Source organism: Etheostoma cragini, chromosome 10 (assembly GCF_013103735.1).
Source record: "Etheostoma cragini isolate CJK2018 chromosome 10, CSU_Ecrag_1.0, whole genome shotgun sequence".
NCBI lineage: Eukaryota > Metazoa > Chordata > Actinopteri > Perciformes > Percidae > Etheostoma > Etheostoma cragini.
The window spans coordinates 8,333,712-8,348,494 of record NC_048416.1 but is presented as its reverse complement, the minus strand read 5'-3'; the positions used below and the strand labels follow the sequence as shown (position 1 = coordinate 8,348,494).

General features: G+C 40.5%; 1 protein-coding gene across 2 annotated transcripts in view; it reads right to left on the bottom strand.

Annotated features, from left to right (window-relative positions):
• The window catches only part of fbxo38 (F-box protein 38), a 32,015-nt gene that overhangs the window by 15,658 nt on the left and 1,574 nt on the right, over positions 1-14,783 (bottom strand). For both annotated transcript variants that reach the window (XM_034882831.1, XM_034882832.1), the window contains exons 2-11: positions 13,890-14,113; positions 13,103-13,236; positions 11,099-11,262; positions 7,802-7,967; positions 7,288-7,563; positions 5,898-5,991; positions 5,090-5,220; positions 3,699-3,869; positions 3,261-3,403; positions 109-319 (exon numbers count right to left, since the gene is read on the bottom strand). In XM_034882831.1, the coding sequence (XP_034738722.1) occupies positions 109-319; positions 3,261-3,403; positions 3,699-3,869; positions 5,090-5,220; positions 5,898-5,991; positions 7,288-7,563; positions 7,802-7,967; positions 11,099-11,262; positions 13,103-13,236; positions 13,890-14,023 (1,624 nt within the window). In that variant the 5' untranslated portion in view covers positions 14,024-14,113. The remainder of the gene's footprint in view (positions 1-108; positions 320-3,260; positions 3,404-3,698; positions 3,870-5,089; positions 5,221-5,897; positions 5,992-7,287; positions 7,564-7,801; positions 7,968-11,098; positions 11,263-13,102; positions 13,237-13,889; positions 14,114-14,783) is intronic.

Here is a 14,783-nt window from a genome sequence, read left to right as displayed (position 1 = left end):
AGAAAAGGTAATGTTTCTAAATAATTCAATGCTAAAATCCAGGATAGTATGCACTGCTGTGTTGTGGATGCTGCTGCACCACTGAAGAAGAATGCAGGTGGGACTTGCCATTGGGCTGCCGCGGCTGTCTTTGGTTGTTGATGTTGTTGTTGTTGTTGATGTTGTTGACAGGTGGAGGAGCAGGAGGCAGATTAGCCTCATTATTATGGTGGTGGTGGTTGTTGTTGTTGTCGTTGTCATTGTTGGAGTTTTGGTTGCTGACCAGTGCTGAGGACACACCGATACCAGTCCCTGCACTCAGGCCCACCCTGGCACAGCCCTGTCATAAACACAAACACACACATAATATGCATCCCTGATAAAAATGTAAATAGGCTTTACAATCTATTTCTTAACCGCTAATTAGGTCATAACTTTGAACCAGCAAGTTGCGTTGTTTTTTTTAAGCTCCTCTTTTTTCTCTGCTTGTGGAGAGCTACATGACACACAAAACTGTACTGATAAGGACCGGCGAGTTAAAACGGCCGTCCGAGAGTAGATTGTACCAGGCAGACACACAGCTGACACCCTGCAGGTGGAGGTGCTGGGGACAGGCTCGGACATACACGCCGCTGTGGACTTGTTTGAATCCGGCACACGGTTTCATGAAAGCAGCTCCATGTGTCCGATAACGCACAAAACATCAACACTGGTACAAGTGTACATCTGTCCGCGGACGCGGTGAAGTGAGACTCTGTTTCCTGCTTGTCGATCAACGGTTAATGATCGGTTCACATTTCGTTTCACTGTGTTTTCTTTTGGAAGGCTGGCTGCCAAAAATCTCCACTTTCTAGCTAATTAATTAGCCTAAGTTAAACTCTAGCTATCAGAAACAGTAGTGGTGTGCGATACTGCAATATTTGGTATCAATCCGAGTAAGTACAGGGCCAATATCGGTGATACGGATTCTTTTCAATAATTAAGGGGGATGAATTTTCGTAACCTTTAGCCTAAGTGTATAGTGATTTTACATGTGGATTATAAATTAAAACTAAGGACAGCATTTTCATATGCTTGTATAAATTTGTTGTGTTACCACTGAATCCTGTATGCCTTTTACAAATTACACTGCTTTTATATCTATCTATCTATCTATCTATCTATCTATGTGTGTGTGACAGGACTCAACCAACTGAAAGCAGCGGCACTTCCAGAGACAGCCAGGATGCCTCTTTGATGAAACCGCAGCGGTGCATACTGGAAAGAACCTGAAACTAAATTATCGATGACATTATACTGGTATTGATCCATATCAATACCAACATTGGTATCGATATTATTGATATTTGGATCGATCCACCCACCACTTGTAAACAGAAGGTAGTGGCTGGGGGCTGGTATGTGCGCCAGTGTTTGTGTGTGCGTGTCGGCCCGCCCCCACATTTGCCGAATGGCGCGTTAATTTGGGACGTTGCACACGTGGTAGAATATTTTTAAGGAGGAAGTAGACCTATCAACAGAAATACATTTTTGAAATTATTGTCGGTTTGAAAAATAAATTGACAGCTTCAGAATTTCGAAGTCTACAATTTTTATTAATCATCCAGCCCTATATCTGCGCATTTTTTTTTTTTTTTTTTTAAATGAGATAAGCTATCAGGCACACATCCACAATTCACATTAAAGACAATTTCTTTGTATATTGTTAAAAAACTCAGTTTTTCCGTCATAGGGGGCTGGTGACTCAGTAAAGTAGTACTGTGTATTCTAAGTGGGCACTACAACTGCCGATAACAACTCATGAAGCATTATGCATTTGTGCCACAATTAATACATCTTGATGTAAAGGCAGTGGTAGGCCTGTACTGTCATTGTTAGTAGTCATAGTTTTGACAGAAGTAGAATTAGACATTTCCTGCTTTCGGCGTTGCTGAAAGTTGTTTTCAAAAACATTGCATGTGCAAAATAGTTCTTATACTGTACTTTTCAGACCTAAACACATTGGAACGGCTTAGAGAATGAGTTGGACCTAAAGAGCATGGAGTTTAGGAGGTTGGTTTAGGCTTAATGACAAAGAAAGAAGAAAAAGAAATCCCAGTCCCACACAGGTAAAGTGTGAGACATGCAGACGCATGTAATTCATGTGACCTATGGTATGGAGAGTGACCAGAACAAATAGTTTTATTTATTAGCGGTTCTTGTAATGCCGCACAGTGCCCGGCTATGCCATGAACTATTACAAACTACTATTTTTGTAGGCATTGTTCCAATATCTTTTAGTGTGACTGTTATTGCCACTCTTCATTCTAACCCCAACCAGACACCGCCTACCAAGAGCCTGGGTCTGTCCGAGGTTTCTTCCTGAAAGGGAAGTTTTTCCTCGCCATTGTTGCTTGCTCTGGGAGAACTACTAGAACTGTTGGGTCCTTGTAAATTATAGTGTGGTCTAGACCTTCTATCAAGATGACTCTTGTTATGAATTGACACTATAAAAAAAAAGGAATTAAATAAAAATAAAAAAATCATTGTCGGGTTGAATTTTAAATAAAGTTACATCCGCACAAATGTAGGAGTATAGCAGATTCCACAGCATTTCAACTGAAAGGTTGCTCCAAATCCATTTTGATCCGATGCGTTTCATACATTTTTAGTAAGTGGAAAAAAAGATTAACGGAAGTACATTTTCAGGATAATTGTACCTTGCCTTCTGCTCTCTGTGTGGGAAATTATTGTAGATTTACAAAAAATATGTTTGCAACATTTACTATCTAACTGGATTGGGGGGATTGCTGTAGATGACTAAAAAATTTAGCTTTATCATGTATCCAGCTAATTTGAATGGCTCACGTTGCTGTAATGTTGTTGTCTGAACAGTTAACTTCACCTAGTATTCACTGCTGTATATGGCGTTTTCTTATGCGAGGTGCAAATGTTCAAATAAAACAATTCCTTCTGTAGACTATTTTGCAGAGCCACTGTCGCTGCGTCCGGAGCTTAGCACTGCCCAAGATGATTGTGATTGGTTTAAAGAAATGCAAACAACCCAAAGAGGTTTTTCTCTTTCTCCTATCCAAAAATATTACTTACTCCACAGGGATGTGGAGCTCTGAAAATGCAACGATAGAAAGTTACCTGCGGAAACACAGTTGTTGCAACTTCTGGGTAGAGGATTGTGATATTTATTACAACTTCAGTCATATCTATGGTCTTGCAGGGTACAAGTAGGATATAAGTGTGATTCTTAGTGTGATTGTCTGTGTGTTCATAATCATACTATTTACCTTGGGTGGTTCTCTAAACATCTGGTCCAGACAGATAAACTCCAGACTGGGGAGTAACTCTATGAACTGGGAGAAGGACTCCAGTTTGATGGCATGACAGCGAACCAGAGTGAGATCAACAAGGCGACTCCATCGAGACTGATCTGGGGGCGGGGTTAAGCAGACAGATAACAGCCACACAGAGCACAACAGCACTTCTCAAAGAGTGAGAGATGAACGCAAAATAAAGGTTCTAATATGTATTCAGTACCCTCATTATTATATAAAAGGAACTAGTGAAACTGTAATGGCTTCCCGGGTTTTGGGTCGGTAAGGAGTTGCTGTTAAGCCAGCCCATGGCGTCCCGTCTCCTTCATTCATTTTACGCTGAGCTCACAAACACATGGGCATTCATAATCAGGCCATTTGTGAAATAAGGTGAGTAGTGGTGTGATTTACCTGTGATCCAGTGGTGAGGGTTATGCAGGTGAGGACAGTTGTAGATGAGCAGGTATTTAATATTAGTGAACACCTCGTTCACCACCTTGATGCCAATGTCAGTGATGATGCCTGGGTTTTCAATGACATCAGCCAGACCGTATTTCACCAGCTCTGGATGACTCATCTTACCTGCATTTATGAAACACACAACACGTTGCATTTTTAGTAACACACCTGTAAAAACTAAACTAAACTAAATTCATCTAATTCAATTCAAGACACCAGAAATTTGCTGTAAGTTTCAGAAAAGTTGCAACTTTTTACTACAGATTTTTAAAAGTTGAATTGATCACAATTTTTGTGCAAATTATTGTCTATTTTAATTGTAAAATGTTGAATAAAAGTGCAGGTGAGTAATACATTCATTTGGATCTGTCTCTTTCCATTTATCCTTCAAATATCTCGAGAACCGTTTATCCGATCCACTTCACACTTGGCAGATGTTTTGCTTGGTACACAAGGATGTGAATCGTCCAATTTGAACGCACAACAAACACGACAAATTTCACCAAGTGTGTTTCTGACCACATGTAGCACTGACTCGGTATGCTTTTCAGGGCTAAACTTAGTGATTTGGGGCCCCAGGTAAACAGTGTCTTGATTTACTTTCCAACCTTCTTGTAACTGGGAATGTTGGTATGGCAGTGGTAGAACATGTACTCAAAACTTTTATTTTTTTTAAGTAAAATTATTAATACCCATAATAAAAGTCCTGCAATGAAATTTTTACTTTACTTACATTTATTTAACATCTGTTCACAGTGGAGCTTTCAGCTCTAATATAATGCTGGATAGTTTAATGAATAATAATGCATTGTATTGTAATTGTTGTATTTTTGGAGTAAAATCTGAATCTGCAATGTAAACAGCAACTATTCTTGGTAAAATGTAATTGTACATTTTTTTCCTCGAAAGTAGATGTACACAGTAAGTCAAAAGTATACAGTTGAGTTGCATACTTTTTTAAGTGAATGGGGGCCTTTTGCAGGTTGTTTCAGGGTACAGTAAGTTTAAACAGTAACAAGTTTAATATTATTCATATTGACACATAATAATAAATCTATAACTGTCTGGGCCCTTTAAGTGAGGGGGCCCCAGGCAGGTACCTATATAGCCTAATGGTAAAGTGGAACTTAGGTGTGGGAAGCTACTATGTCATGGCAAGTGTATTGCTCAGGACCCAAGGAAGCATGATGTTGAGTGAGACAAAAAGCTGCAAGCAGGCACTTTTTCAACAGCACTAGTATATCAACAAGGAGACACCAGGAAAATGGCTCATTTCTGTCAGGGAAGGAAATGGGCCCAGTGTTCTCTGAACCAGGTGATTAGATTTGAAGGAAGGAACTAACATTGCAGCAGAAACTCGTCCACGTATCCTAGATGAAGTGTCTCAAACTGAGGAAACTCTAGTTCAGCCATTTTGAGAGCTGAGAAGACTCCATCTTTGGTCAATGAAGGCTGGATACGCAGCTCATGGAGCCTGTTAAACACACATAAATTACGTAATTAACAATATTCTGCAACTGACAACCTTTTCTGATGTTAGGTGATGTTAAAAACACATGAATGTTGAGTTTTTTTTAATCACTTGAATTTTTGTAGAAAACTCCACAATGTACCTTTCTTTAAATAAATGCTGTAACTATATGAATAGCAAGATATTTATTCTGACATCATTTTGTACACAGAATGTATTGTGCCATTGCCATGAGGAGTTTCCATGTAAAACTGGGTATTAGACAATCTCACATGCTGTAATTATCTATGTACTTCTTACTTCCTACATGATCTTTGTTTTATCTCTAGTAGTGATGGCCAAATGAAGCCTCATGAAGCATTTTATTTATATCCTGAGCCCACTGGATGGCGCAATTGGTTTAAAGAAAAAGGTTAAACGAATAGCAATTTAAAGTGCTTTTAATCCGTTGTTGAACAAAGAACACCATCTAGTGGCTTTAGAAAATAAACACAATCTTTCACAAAGCTTCATTTAGCGAATACTTTACCCTATTCAGTGACTGAAAAGTGTCTTTAACATTTGCCCACATGATACTCTTTGCATTTTGCTTTAAAAACATAAGCTAAATATAGACACATCTTTTTTCATCAGGTAGTTTTTCATCAGGTAGTTTAAGAAATGGATGACTTGCGGCGCACCTGCGAGCCGCAGTGATGATGAGGTAGCCCAAGTCCACTTCCAGAGCGTTCTTACAGGCCCCAAACACAATGGTGTGGAGGTTCCGAAATCCTCCTGGAGATCCACATACACAGTATCACAGAGAACAAACCAAAGGCGTTAACACTTAATCAAACGTGAGGGCCTTGGGTGCATCTGCCAGCAGTTTAGTTAGATATCTGAAATCCCAAACGGGGTCAAATCATCTGTCAAATACAAATGACAAATGTTGTCATTGGGAATAGTTGAGCAAATAGAAAGCACTGGGAGCTAAGGAGAAAAGGGACTTAAAAAAAATAAATAAAATGGTGCCCGAAATATTTAACACAATCAGACAGTATAAAATCCTAACCCACATAAAGAAGTCCCAATTTCTTAAGCAGGAACTATTTTATTACTGTGCCATAGTGCTGGGCGATTGAACAACATAGATAGTCAAAACCATATAAAGTGTCTATTGTCACATATTTTTGTATATGGTTTCTATCGCAATTTCCAAAAAAAAGCTGCCAACCTGCATTGAGGCATTATTTGTCATTTGGATGATGCTTTACATTTTAATACATGCATTTCATGTTCATTTTGCACTTAAGTTCTTAATAAATGAGAAATTACTCAGTACCTGTAATTTTCATTTGTCAAGTATTTAATTCACATAGGAGTATACAAGGAAAGGGTTTTCCATTTAGTTATTTCTTGTAAAATATTATATTAACTGATTTACCAGAAAACACGCTATATAGTGAAATGTACCATTATTTAAATTACCAAGTATAACGGAAAAGAAGAAACATGCAGTGTGGTAACATACACTCCCAGAGCAGTGATCTGAATAAACTTTAATGCGAACAAGTTAATAACTGATAAAGATGTAACCAATTAAACACTTCTGTAAAATACATATTACTCTAGTAAAACCCACAGTAGAGGCAGTGACACAGCAGGCAGACGGCAAAGAAATAGTGTCTTGTCCAAAAAGCTGCAATTAAACACACTGCAAAGACTACAAGGCGCACCATGCCAGAAAGTGCTTATAATCTATAGTTTGCTTGAAAAAGCCAGCGTCAGCCAGAGCCTACTGTCCCTCGGCTTCACTCGCTGCCAGGCAACGGCCAACATTGATAACAGATGATTACAGGAAATGGGCCGGACAAAGTTGTCACTCATCTGGCGATAGCACTGGGCTTTTCTACGCTGTGATAAGACTGTGTAAATGAAAGATTTAGTTGTTGAATTTGATTAATTCAGGGGTTGGCTAGTAAGATAGCTTGGGCAACAGGCAATCATTGTTGGCCCTACTTTGACCGACGGCCAATCATCTCCCTGGTGTGTCAGCACCCTTAGGGACATTTATAGACATGTTTTCCTAACCTGATCTCCAGCTGTCCTCCACCACATGTTGGATCAGCCCTCCCAGGAAGGGAACTCTCACCAACTCCAGCTGCTCCAGGTTCCGCGCTGATGCTAAACCAGTAACCAGGGGAACATATTTGAGGGAGTTGGTTGGCCCTGCACAGTTCCGCATGACAAAGGTTCTCAGGCTTACACACAGAAAGTCCTTAAACGGCTGGGGTTTGGTGAGACGGACCCACTTCAGGTAAAGGTGGCGCAGCATGGACACACAGGGGATCTCTGGGACATTCACACCTACAACAAACAAACATTATGTGAAGTACATCACTACAGCTATAGTATTTGTCAAACTGGTGGTGACAAAGCATGGTCCCCAAGGGCCTTCTGAGCCAACATGCCTGTTTAATTATCACAAACTAACCGGATGAAGCAGATATATATCCAGTATGTCTGATTAGTTTACTACATTGTATTCCAGCTGTCATGTGCAGGCAGTGGCAGGAACTGTCAAGTTAGTTGTGATCCTACTCACCCACTAGATGTAGAGTCTGGATCTTTGCAGTAATGGGGATGGTCAGTTTGTTTTCAGCAGGAATGGGGAAAGCCCCATTACGGTTGCGGAACTTTCCAAGTATATGGACCTGGGGCATGTAGTTCCATATGGCTTCCACCAGCTCCAGATGAGACGTCTCCACACCCTAAAATTAGGACAAATAAAGTTATAACACAAAAAGTAAATCATAATTTTTCCATTTAACCCTATCTTGCAGTTTTCCTAAGAAGACAAGAGTATGTTTAGCTGTAATGACTCACAGTCTCACATGATCTGGGTTGTTTGCATTTAAAGTATCAGTTAGATAGTAAATGCCGTAAACGTATTCTTTGTAGGGCTTTGTACCATTCACATTGTTTCCTGGTATCTGTATTTCGGTTCAGGTACCCAAAAGGTACCTTTTTTCTGCACCTCCCCTCTATAATAAGAAAACTTGATTTCGGTTGAAAAAATAATCCCAAACCTATTTATCTTATTTACTTTTTGCATTTTGTTTTTTATTAACAACATTTTACACACCACACAAAATACAAAACTTCTCTTTCCCTTCCCAAACCCGTCCCTCCAATCTATTAAATCAAATAATCTTTCATTTCTTACAATACACTCACTAACTTGTATTCTTGTATTTGTATCTTATTCTTTTTTAGCCTGCTTTTATTTTCTATTTTTAATTGTTCTTTAAATGTTTAATGTAAAGCACTTTGAATTCTCTTGTTGCTGAAATATGTTTCAGAAATAAAGCTGCCTTGCCCTCAGCCAGTCAGTCCCCCAGACACCAGGGCACAGAGAACACTGCTGTGTCTGTCTGTCTCAGAGGAAGTTTATGAAAGGTTTAAACACACTTGCAATCTCTTTAACAGCATTGCAGTGAATCTGTGACTTAAGCTTGCGCTTACTTGCTCTTGGGTACCGAGATTTGGCACCATTTGATTTAACGTGACTCGGCCCTCGGTAGTACCAACGTAATTCGGTTGGTACACCAAAAGTACTGTATTCAGTTTTCAACCCTTCTAACTTGTTGAGCATTGCAAATTTTCTTGAAAGCTTGCCAATTTCAGCATGTAGCTTGCTAGCTCGAAGTTTGTTAGGTTTCCTGAAGAGAACAGAGTTACTGAACTGTTGTTAGTCCAGACTACGGTTTTGGTAAAAAGAGAATGTACTGTATTATCATGTGCACAGTGTAATGGATGGTACAAACCAAAGACTATATTATTTATCAGCACAGCCATCTGTTTAATACAGAAGTTAAAAGGGCTTTTAAACTTTTCTCAGAGTCCAATCTTAATTAAGTTTAGGCTTAACGTCTAACTGCCAAGCCCCCAGGATCAGCGACAAATGTAAAATCCACCATGGGCTTAGCAGATAACGATGCTAGTGCACCCCTCTGGCCCAGAAAAACTCTTCAAATAGACTTTGCATGGCGAAAGAAACTTCTATATTTCAGCGTATCATTTTTTTGGGTACATCAACTTATCAGCCCGAACACTCAAAGGGTCCTTGTTTAAAACGTCACTTTTTGAACACTTTAAAATTCATTAGTACCTGAATCCAGAGTCATTTAACTAGGCATGAAGAACGTGCATAATGGACACATAATAAGGGATATAGCTAATGGTTGTAATTCACCATGTGTTCTATAAATACACCCATGGTATTACCTTGTGATACATCCTTGGGATTTACGGCTGTATGTATGTACGCTGTTAAGGCTGTTACGTGGATGTAACGTCATTAGCGTTTCCCAAACTGCAGCGGTAGCTAGCATGTATTAAGAGAAGGGTAACACAGCTAACATAGCTATATGCTACATAACGTTACTACAGACATAGGCTGTAAAGCCTGAAACGTGGATGAGATATGAAGTCATGAATGTATTAAGGTAGGCTCTGTTCACAAAACTGCTGAATAAACTTAGTAGCCAGCGCTAGCCTGTAGCTAGCTAAAAGCCCGACATAATAATTAGCTACATCTCCTTAGTGTCAAGCTAAATAAATTAATTTTTTATTTAGCTAGATAAGCATAGTAAACAATAAGCAAACGATCACGAACAATGCAAATATGTTTAATGTGAATATTTTAGACAATGCAAAGGCAAGTTCATGAGTTCGCAATGTATACCAACAAACCAGATGCCTATACTTATGAGAGACACGAGAGAGAAGCTCATGAAAGAGCACGTTGCTACACCAACACACGCAAACTGTTGCTAGTGCGCATGCCCATTGTGACGTCATGGGCCAGGCAACTTGGAAGATCTGAGCTCCGTGATTGCTTTATGTGCTTTTGAGCACTCTCATTGGAATGTACCGGGCTTCCCACCAAACACTGTATCCAGTTCTTTTAATACATCCATAGTACCAGCCAGTGGATGACCAACTTCCTGTCTGACAGGAGCGGCACATGAAACACTGGATCTCTACAAGGCTTTAGGAGTTATTTGCCCTCTGCTCTCATCCCTGTACACCAACAGCTGCACTTCCACTCATCACTCAGTCAAGCTCCTGAATTTTGCATACGACACCACCCTTATTGAACTCTGGTGGGCCTCCAGGTGGAATATTGACCACCTGGTGACCTGGTGCAGACCAAACAATATGGAGCTCAACGCTCTGAAGGCAGTAGAAATGGTTGTGGACTTTAGAAAGGAACGAGCCTCCCAGCAAAACTTCCTGATGTTCCACTTCTGCACTGCCATCATTGAGTCCATCCTCACCTCCTCCATCACCATCTGGTACTCTGCTGCCACTGCTAAAGGCAAGGGCAGACTGCAGCTTATCATCCGCTCCACTGAGAAGGTAAATGGCAGCAATCTGCCATCCCTCCAGGTCCTGTTTGTCTTCAGGACCCTGAGGCTGGCAGGGAAAATTATAGCTGACCCTACCCAGCCTGGACACGAACCTTTTGAATCATTTGCCACTGGCAGAAGGGTGCCGTCCTTCACACCACAAAATCAACTTCTTCCCTACTGAAGCTGGCCTCATCGACAAGGCCCGGGACATCCACTGACAGACCAAGAACAGATCACCAAGACAAACTCCTTATGTAACGGATAATGTATTAAACCCCTTTAAGCTGATTCAAGCTTCACGTAGGGGTCCAAAGACTACAGGTCATTTCACTGGTTACCATGCCAACCAACAGAACAGGGACAATTTAGTGGAATTTACTTGGTAGGGCTGTTGGTTTGATTGAAAGCATGAATGCTCTTGGCTCTCTAGGATGTATAGGTGCACCTCGCTGCATTAGGATATCATTCTCACATAACATACTGACCAGCAGATTGGGACAGGCTTGTAGTGCCTCCAGGACTCCAGGTATACTGAATGCCTCATAGCCTCGGACTCGTCTCCTCTCCAGGTATCGAGGGTGGAGGCCATATAGCTGCTCCAGATCTGGCATCTTCTTCAGAAGGAGCAGAAAGCTGCAGTCTGTAAAGCCTAAAGCAGAAAACACAATAAACACGATCAGGGCCTTTCCTCAATGTGTGTAAAAACAGCATCATCAAATGCAGAAACAGCCGGAGGTTACTTATGTATTAACATGTTTCCATTTGTCTGCACAAATAGCCAAAAATATATTTTTAAAAAAGTTTACAAATATTATTTTCTCGTTATGAGTGTCTAACTAGAAAAAAAACAAAGTTCTATGGCATTCATTCTAATGTTCATGTATTGGTTTTACAAAAGCTTTAACCTGAGCCAAGCTGATAGCATTATATCACATCCATATAGAGTTAGAAGTATACAGCTGAATTTTAAATGCGCTGGCGTTGGATCAGTACTCCGTATTGGCCTACACACAAATTCGGAATCTGTTAAGAAAAAAATCGTATGGGAACATGAAAAGTTAGGCACCCCAGTAAAAACGTTAGTTAGGAGCTCTGCCTCTGAAATAAGATGATATACAGTAAGAAAGTAGTAAACCGGTCTAACTACATTCCCAAGTATAATCCGGTCAACAACCTGGTGTAATACTTCCTCCTATATCTGCCACCAGACCTAGTGCAAGAAGCTGCGCCAAACCTAGAGTTCAACCTCCAGAAGTTTTCCCAAACACCTTTGCGTTCCTGTTACTACAGTCGCTTCCTGCTGCAGCTCACAGTCAGTTCAGGACTCTAATACACCCGCTGCAGAGATTATTCAATTAATTGTCAACTATTTAGTTAATAGCCAAGTATTTTGATAATTGATAAGTCAGTTTGAGTAATTTTTCTTATTAGAAAAAAAGGACAAATTCCAGTTCTTAAATGAGAATATTTTTAGTATATCTTTGATTTGTGGACAAAAGGCATTTGAAGACGTCATCTCGGGCTTTGGAAAACAATGATCAACGTTTTTTCACGTTTTTGTAGACCAAACAACTAATTTGTTAGTTGAGAAAATTATTAACAGATAAATTAACAAAAGAAAATAATAGTTAGTTGCAGCCGTAAACCAAGCCATTGTCAAGACCTAACAACCATTACTTTGTTCTGCCTCTGGATGACTGGTCACCTGCTACCCAGGGCCCCTCAGATCTCAGGAAACAGGGTTTACCGCAGCACTCTGCAGCTAAGGCTGTCGCCTGAGAAACACACGCCTGCCTCCTTAACTACACGGTCAAATGCGATATCCGCAGTGTTCCTCTGTCCTGTTTTCTCTCTTTTATTCCAAACCACACAGTTGACAACTTACAGGTGGAGGCGGTGAAGGCTCACACATAAACGCCACGGACTTCTGTGGACTTGTCGGTCTCGCAAGCAGTTTCAGGAAAGTGGCTGCATGTGTCCGATAATGCACAGAACTTTAACCGGTACAGGTCTACAGCTGTCCGGACAGGTAAACTGAGGCTCTGTCTCCTGCTAGTCGGTTAATGGTTACATATTATCTTTATTGTGACTATTATTTAAATGAATTGTTCCATCTTTTGGAAGGCTGGGTGCTATAAATCAACACTTACTAGCTTATTAATTAGCCTAATGTAAAAGATAGTTATTAATAGACAGAAGTGACGTGGTGGCAGGCACCAGTGTTTGTGTGTGTGGGGGTGTCGGCTCGCCCACCCGCAAAGCTCCAACATGCAGACAGCAAAGCAACAGCAGAAAGTAGCTGCACCTTCATCAAAATTAAGACTAAAAAACAGAAGTATTTTTGGTAAAAAATATTTACTCACTATTTGGCAGATAGCCACAGAGATATAAAGACAGATATGATTTATTAATGATAAATTAATCAATAATTATTAAATGCAGTGCAGAGTCTGTAGTCTTTCCCCCCCTCCTAGCAAGCAAGCTCTTACCTGAAGGCATATACTCCCACCAGCGACCAGCACATAGGTCCACTACTTTGACCACCCGCAGGTACAGAGTTACAGCTTCTCGAAGCTTTCTGGACAGACACTCCATACACATGATGTCCTTCATGGGAAGGTACCTAAAAAACAAAACAAATGTCCAAATTTCTTCTTACTTCTTTTTCTCTATCAAAAAACCAGCAGCGGAACTGCATTAGGGCAATATGTCAGTTGGATGACGCTTTACGTCTGGATTTTTGCATATAGTGTTTATTTTGAATTAAAAGTTATTAATAAGTTGAGAAAATACTTAGTGCTTTCATTTGTCAAGAAAGGCTTTACCATGTTGTTATCTTATTCTCACTAATCTGTGGACACAGAATTCTGCAGAATATTCTGCAGATTTTAAAGAAATTAAAGGAAGACTAACACATTTCCACCCAAAGCAGAAAAACAGTCTTATTCTGGATCACAGCTGAAAAAAGGTTAAAAAAATAAAGAATTGCAGATTCTGTTCAGATTCAATTTTCTGTGTTGCAGAAGACTTAAAACTAGCAATTGAGACCATAAACTCATTGTTAAAAATCAAGTAAGAAGTGGGTCACTTTCTCAGAGACTTCTACAGAAATCAAGCTCCTTTTGCAACCGCACGACTCACCCCCGGGATTCAGATAGAATGCAGTTAAAGGCAGTTCTGCATTTGCACCGAATGCTTTGTCCATTAATATTTACAGTCAATGAACCCCACCCAGTCCTAGAATGAAATGAAAAGGGTAGGTTGAGTGCAGTGTACCTGAATATATGACAGAGGACTTCATGGGACAACTCATTGATGTAGTCTTTGGCCTCACTAGGTCTCAGGACCAGCTCCACTGCACCGCTGCCCACTACAGGCTGGAGTTTAGTGGCTTTCCTCCTCGGACCCATCACTTGTGCGTTGCTGCCCAGGCTTATACACACACACACACTCGTCCTCCCTCCTCCAGGAGGCTTATTTCCCAAGCATTAACCTTAGTTCTGGACAAAAGATCAGGGGAAGACAAGTTAATGGGAGAAAGGGAAGAGATTACATTCTCATTTGCCATTTTTCACATTGCATCGTTCCCCAGGTGACCTGAACTAGCTGCTGTCAGATAGTAGCTGCCAGGACTGGGAGCTCGGAGCACTGTGGGACTGGAGTGTAGATGTTTGACGCTACCACAGGAGCTTACCTTAGTGCCCTCCAGCTTTGAAAACAAAATACATCTTGCTGTCAGTGGAATTGTCATGTGTGATTACTCAGTGCCTGATGTGAGGTTGCTTTTCCAAAAGTTTATTACAGGGGGAAAGATACGGAAGATGTGGGTGGACATCAAATGTAAAAAAAAACTGCAGCCCTAGCAGTGATAACTGTGCACCATTATAAGTATTTGGACCATAGTCTCACTTACCAGATGTCCAGTGCGGGTATAAAGCAGGATTTTGATGGTCTTAAAAGTAATACAAGCGACCCAGAGGGATTTTTTCCCCCTATACCAAAATGTAAACTTGTGCAGCTTGACCCTTTCTCCAGGGCTGAGAGAGCCAGACTTAGGTCTTGTGATGCAAAACTATTTAGACAGAACACCACACTATACACTCACCGGCCACTTTATTAGGTACCCCATGCTAGTAACGGGTTGGACCCCCTTTTGCCTTCAGAACTGCC